We start from the raw sequence: 6,000 nt of genomic DNA, 5'->3' as shown, positions 1-6,000 counted from the left end.
TGACTCCAGACAAATATTTACATGCCTGCATGCGTTAAAACCAGAAAGGTGTCTTTCTGACCAACAGGGTGACAAAACGTATTTTCTAAAATTTTCATTTTCCTAAACTCTAGTATACTACTGCATACATAATACCTTCCTTGTATGTTTTATGTTTATATACTGTACATGTGACCAACAGTTTGAAGAAGAAGCATAATGATCATTTTAAATTCTATATACCACTACCAGTTTGGAATGAAAACATGTTACGTTTATATATTTTTAAGGAAAAAAGACCTTCGGTGAAACTTTTTGGCTTATCTCCAATGCTTCTTTTCAGGTATGCAAAATGTTATTTCACGGGGTTGTTGTCAATATCCATTTGTTGGTCTTTTGGAAAGTACATGAACAAAAATCTTCAGGAGAAAACCCACAATTAGAGAGTTTAAAATAGAATGTAACAGAATATTACTCTTTGATTTATTGACTTTTTAGGAATCCTCTCTGTCCCCTACAAGTTCATTTCCAAGTGTTCTTGCTGGTTTCTGGAGGACATAATTCTGTAAGTCTGGGTGACCAGTGCTACAAGCGTCTCTTGATGTGCTCAGATACAGAATTTTCAGAAGAGGAAAATGGTTCATTCCATTAAAAAAACAAAGCTAGGTCTTATTGAGACCTGCCTTTGACTCCATATACAAGTGTCCAGCAACAAAGTTGCAATTATTAACTGTAAGAAGTTTGATACTTGTACATTTACAAACATTCTCAGGTCTCTGGTATGAACCACAGGTGAAAATCAATGAAGGAAACTTTTTTTTTTTTGTAGAATACTTAAACTTTTAAAGAACATTAATACACAAAATTGAGGAAGTTCCCTTAAAAGGACTTTATTTTTTTCCCAAACTTTCCAATGACGAATGTCTGACTGCAAAGTTCTTTACTATAACATGGACTTCTTCAACAGGAAAGATTCAGTACATGACAGTAGTTTTCAAGTACAGTCTTCCATCTAAAAATGAACAACAAAAAATAATTACTTATATGACATCTGGGGGACAAATGTGAATATAAAAACTACATAGCCTGATATAAAATTTGTGGGTTTTATTCTATCTTCACTTATGTAGGAAGTAACATTTTTCACATATTCTCAAAGTTAATTTCATAGTTACATTGAATTGAAGTGACTGAAAAGAATACAACGTTTCTAGTTCTCATAAATATATATTTGATATCAGTACAGAGCACTCAGAAAATAGATAAGAGTGTGTGTATGTGTTTTACTGATATGCAAAGCTAGTTGATTTCTGTTGAATGACAATTACTTCCTCCAAGCTTGCAGAACCAAATTTTCTTTGAATGCACTCAGATATATCTCCATCAGGAAAGACTGAGCTCCCATCTTACTTCTTAGAGGTGTTGTTAAATATACCGTGTAATGTAACAGTTGTGCACATTTGTTGCTATTTATGTGAAAGCTACTTGGGTTATTTCATCAATATCAATGAACTATAGCCTTTCCACCTTGAAGTGAGATTAAATGAACAATTAAATATTAATATATTACTCAGCTTTTACCTATTGAGAAACACACAGCTATGTGAAAAAGAAAAGTAAATCAAATCTTCAATAAACCCACTTGAATGAAGCAAAAATAAGGAATTAAAAATCCAGAGGACAAACAAAACAAAACATAAGCCTGTTTCCCAAATGTAACACTCTCCCAACTGTCCACTTTGTGGTGTGGTCTAAACCTTGGAAATATTTGTACAAAATCTGTTTAAATTTCACGTTTTAATATCTACAGTAGAAGGTAATCAGAAAAGTAAAGTTTTCCAAAATTTTTTTAAATGTATATTGTAATGTAAATGTTTGCAAAATGTCTGATAGCTTCAAGAATTAAAGCATAAGGAAATAGAAATAGCCTACAGTAAATTTAGGAAATAGAGAGTCTAAATATTTGCAGATTTCACCTTCAACGATAAGCTAATTGAGTGCTTATACATAATCTGTGGTAGATACAGTAATTAGTAAGGAGCTTAAAACCAATGTTAAACTATTTTTCTACTTCACAGAAATATTGGTGTGCCTAAGTTTTATATTCCTACAACATGTTTTAGCTTAGCGTCGTTTGTACAGTTGGACTATTACTTCCAGGATGTTATGGAATGCTGTTTGGCTTATTAATACAGTCTAAGCGCCCAGTATATGTTCAATAAAATGTGTTTGAATGAACAAATGAATGAATAAATCAGATATAGCTTTCATGTGATTTATACAAAGTAGATAAATAAACCTAATAAACTAATATTATAAAAATAAACTGAAACTTTTCTTTCATATTCTTAGTATCATGTGGCTAAAAACTGGACCTATTAAAAGATAATTTTGATCTTAATGTTTTATTAAGAAAAGCAACTAAATTGTTTTAAAATTTAGTCATAGAAATAACCAAAGAGGTAGAACACTGATGCTTTTAACCAAAATTTTCTAATTTTTAGTCCTTATTTAATTTATCCCTACTTCTCTCTCCTTCCAATTATCTCAATATTTCTATCATGTATTCACTTAAGTTGAGGATATCATTCTCATTCTTTTTTTTTTTTTTTAAATAGACAACGTTTCCTAGGATTAGACGGGCGGAGAGAAACATTCTCAATTTCCCCTAAATTTAAATTTTATTCAGTGAAGTCCTTCAAAATACTTGTGGAAAAGAAATTATTTTCTCAAGATTAACATTTCATTCTATGGAGTTTTAAAGAATCTTGGTACATTAATGAAAAAAAAATTATGGGATTTGCTGGTGGTCCAGTGGTTAGAACTCCTCGCTTCCACTGCTGGGGGCCCAGGTTCGATCCCTGGTCGCAGAACTAAGATTCCACAAGCCACAGGGCACGGCCAAAAAAAAAAAAAAGGTTGTTAAAGAAAAAAATTAAAGTTTTGAAAAATTGTTTTCTAATCTTCTGTGATGTCTATAGCGTATTAAGTAGAAGGAATGTAGTAGCAAAGAATGGATATATAGAAATTATTCATTAAGTATGAATCATTGTTTTAAAAGGTCCACTAGCCAAATTCTTCACCAAAGTGCTATGTAATTTGCTACTGACTTTCTTCTCTAACCTTATATGTTACCCCTCTCCCTCAGTCAGTGACCCTGGCTCTCCTTTTCATAGAATGGTGTGCCATTCTACATATGGCACACCAACCTCTGCACTGCTTTGGAGTATTCAGGCCTGTTATTCCTTCTAAATGCCTCAAGATAAGTACCTCCTCCTTCCCCACTTACATTGTTGCTCCCATCTATTAAACTTCTCTATATAGAGTCTCCTATTTACTCTCCAACACAAGCACCCTAAGAATTAACTCCATAGCACTTTGTCTCACTTTGAAGTTACGTATGGGAAGCTTCTTACATGGTGAGACCCACAAAAGCAGCAGCCATATTTCTTTTCCCATCAGTATCAGAAGGAGAGTGCTTCAGCATGATACTTGCCTTAAAAGTTTTAATGCAGTCTCAAATGTTAAACTTTCAGAGAAATCAATTACTTATGCTTATGTATTAAAAATAATTCCCTTTAGCATGTTAGAAATTTTAAAGTCTGTCTGAAACTAAATTTTAAAATAAAAATATAGTAATTAAAATTATAGCATGAATAATTATTTTATAAGATCCTTTAGATCATATACAAAGCATGTTTATAAAAATTATATACATTGTATTTATGTGCTCAGTACTTGATCTACTATAATAATCTACTTTTAATAAATGTCTCTTTAAATTTTTGACTAATGTTCCTAACAGATGGACAAAAGCATCAAGCATTAAAGATGCCAGCTATAAAATAGATCCAAACTGCTATAGTTAAGGCATTTCCATGATTAAATAATACTTACACATCAGAGATTATCTGCCTTAGAATTACCTGGAAACAGAAACATACCAGGCATAGACAGACCCTAGAGAGTAACTCCCTCTCCCTTTGTCTATGGAGCCTAACTTTCAAGGCAATTCTACCATATAATTTTGTCATCTTTATTAAAACATACTTATGGATAATTCAAAGTCTGTAAGAAAAAAAAGGTTTAAAGTAATTTTATGTTGGTCCAGAGAAGTTATATTGGCCCGCCAACCCGCAGCAAATAACCACATATGGATGTACCCAGAGAGCTACCAGCAGGCTTCTGAGTTATGGGACTGTAGGTTTATCTCAGGCTTCTGATAACAAACCACCGGACAGCAAGCTGAATGGCAAGGGTGCTAGGAAGAATACATGGGCCCATAATTCAAACTGTGCCATGTTTTTTTACGTTATGTAATAATGGTGCCAATAATCTTTCCTTCCCCAACTCTTCAAACAGCAGGCAACGTGATGGAGCCCTAGAGAAGGCCCTGTAAAAACAAGCGCAGGATGGAGATTATTGGAATCCCTGAGTATTTTCATGGCTAAGACTTCATTATTCAGAGGTGTGTTGTTTGCATCTGGAAACTCAGAGGCTTATTCATGTTTTGTTTTAATGGCTGCCCTTTGTGCATTATACTTCCCTTCTAACTAGATAATCTCACACCTACTCACCATTTCCTATATTGTCTTTATTTCTGCATTTGTTGGCCACAGAAAAATATGTTTTCCTGATGCTGAGCAGTGTTTATGAAACAATCATTCCTTGATATCTCAAACGGATGAGAACTTTTTTAAGATCAAGTAAACTGGCAATAAAGGCAATAATGATTACCAACAGTATAGCTAATATTTTCTGAGCACCTATTGTGTTCAGGGCACTTTATAGATTTTAAATCTAAACTTCTCAACAACTCAAAAAAATAGGTATTCTTAGTGCCTTTTACAAATAGGATATTAAGGCTCAAAAATGTTAAGTTATCTGGCACATTTTCAAAGAGCTAGTGAATGGAAGTGCAGTGATTAGATATTTGTGTGAACCCAAATCTATTCTGTCACTTCCTCTAATAAGCAATTGCAAGATCACTGGAGGAAATACCCTGTCTCTGATTTGCAGAGGTAAGGGACTGACTCTTGGATACCTTGGTACCATCAGCCTCCTTGCTTTGTGAATCTGTCCCTCACCATTTTCTCAGAAAACAGAGGTTTTCTTTTAGTATGCAGAGCCTCAACTGAACAACTTGAAATCAGAACTAAAATTCTTATAGTTTGGTTTCAGAGAAAATATCTTCCGTTGACACAATGATTATTTGCTTTCGTAAGGGAGGTTGATATGAAAAAAATCATCAAGTGACATTTTGTGCATGGGAGTACTTAATTAAAAAGTCTCTTCTAATTAAAAGCATGTGGGAGTAGGCACTGAGTGAAGCTATTTAGATTACAAATTCCTAATAGTTCCAGAGTTCATTGTGATTTGATGTTTACAGCTCTAATTTGGTGTATAAGAAAGTATCTAGGTCACTGAATAGTTTATTGCAGGTGTGAATTTTTGTATGCTGCTTACTGTTATTATGCAGATTTGAATCTACAGATGAGTTAAAGAAAAAATTTTAAACTCTCGATAAAAATGAATCTCAGGTTTTAACATTAAAGTTGAAATCTTCAGCTCAGACCATTAAATATAAAGATTCTATCAGTTATTTGTTAGCTGTGGATGAGGAGGGAGAAATGGAGAATGTCACAAAATTTCCAGTTCTGTTTTGTGTTCATGAATTAAGTTTGTTCTGTTTTAAATTTAATTTTTATTTTATATTAGAATATAGTTGATTTACAATGTTGTGTTAGTTTCAGGTGTACAGCAAAGTGATTCAGTTATACGTATACACTGATTTAATGTTTTTGCAGCTACTCTTATGTGTAGTTATTTGTAACATCTAATGCATATAGACAGATATATAATTTAGCTTTTATTCCATATATAAAACTAAAGTATTGAATAGCTTTATCATTTACTTTAAAAAACTAATGATGTTTGTTCAATAACAATCACAATATATGATGAGATTTTATATTAGAAGATGGCATACAAATTGGAATCATTTCAAATTACTTGACACCA

General features: G+C 32.8%; 1 protein-coding gene across 5 annotated transcripts in view; it reads right to left on the bottom strand.

Moving 5' to 3' along the window:
• Window positions 1-260: 260 nt before the first annotated feature.
• Window positions 261-6,000, bottom strand: part of DACH1 (dachshund family transcription factor 1) — a gene marked incomplete at its 5' end in the record, with an annotated part of 415,516 nt that continues 409,776 nt past the window's right edge. For all 5 annotated transcript variants that reach the window (XM_082675572.1, XM_082675573.1, XM_082675575.1 and 2 more), the window contains one exon: window positions 261-991. In XM_082675572.1, coding sequence (XP_082531698.1) covers window positions 954-991 — 38 coding nt within the window. In that variant the 3' untranslated portion in view covers window positions 261-953. The remainder of the gene's footprint in view (window positions 992-6,000) is intronic.

Source organism: Grampus griseus, assembly GCF_964374135.1.
Source record: "Grampus griseus genome assembly, chromosome: 18".
NCBI lineage: Eukaryota > Metazoa > Chordata > Mammalia > Artiodactyla > Delphinidae > Grampus > Grampus griseus.
This window is presented reverse-complemented; position numbering and strand designations above follow the sequence as displayed.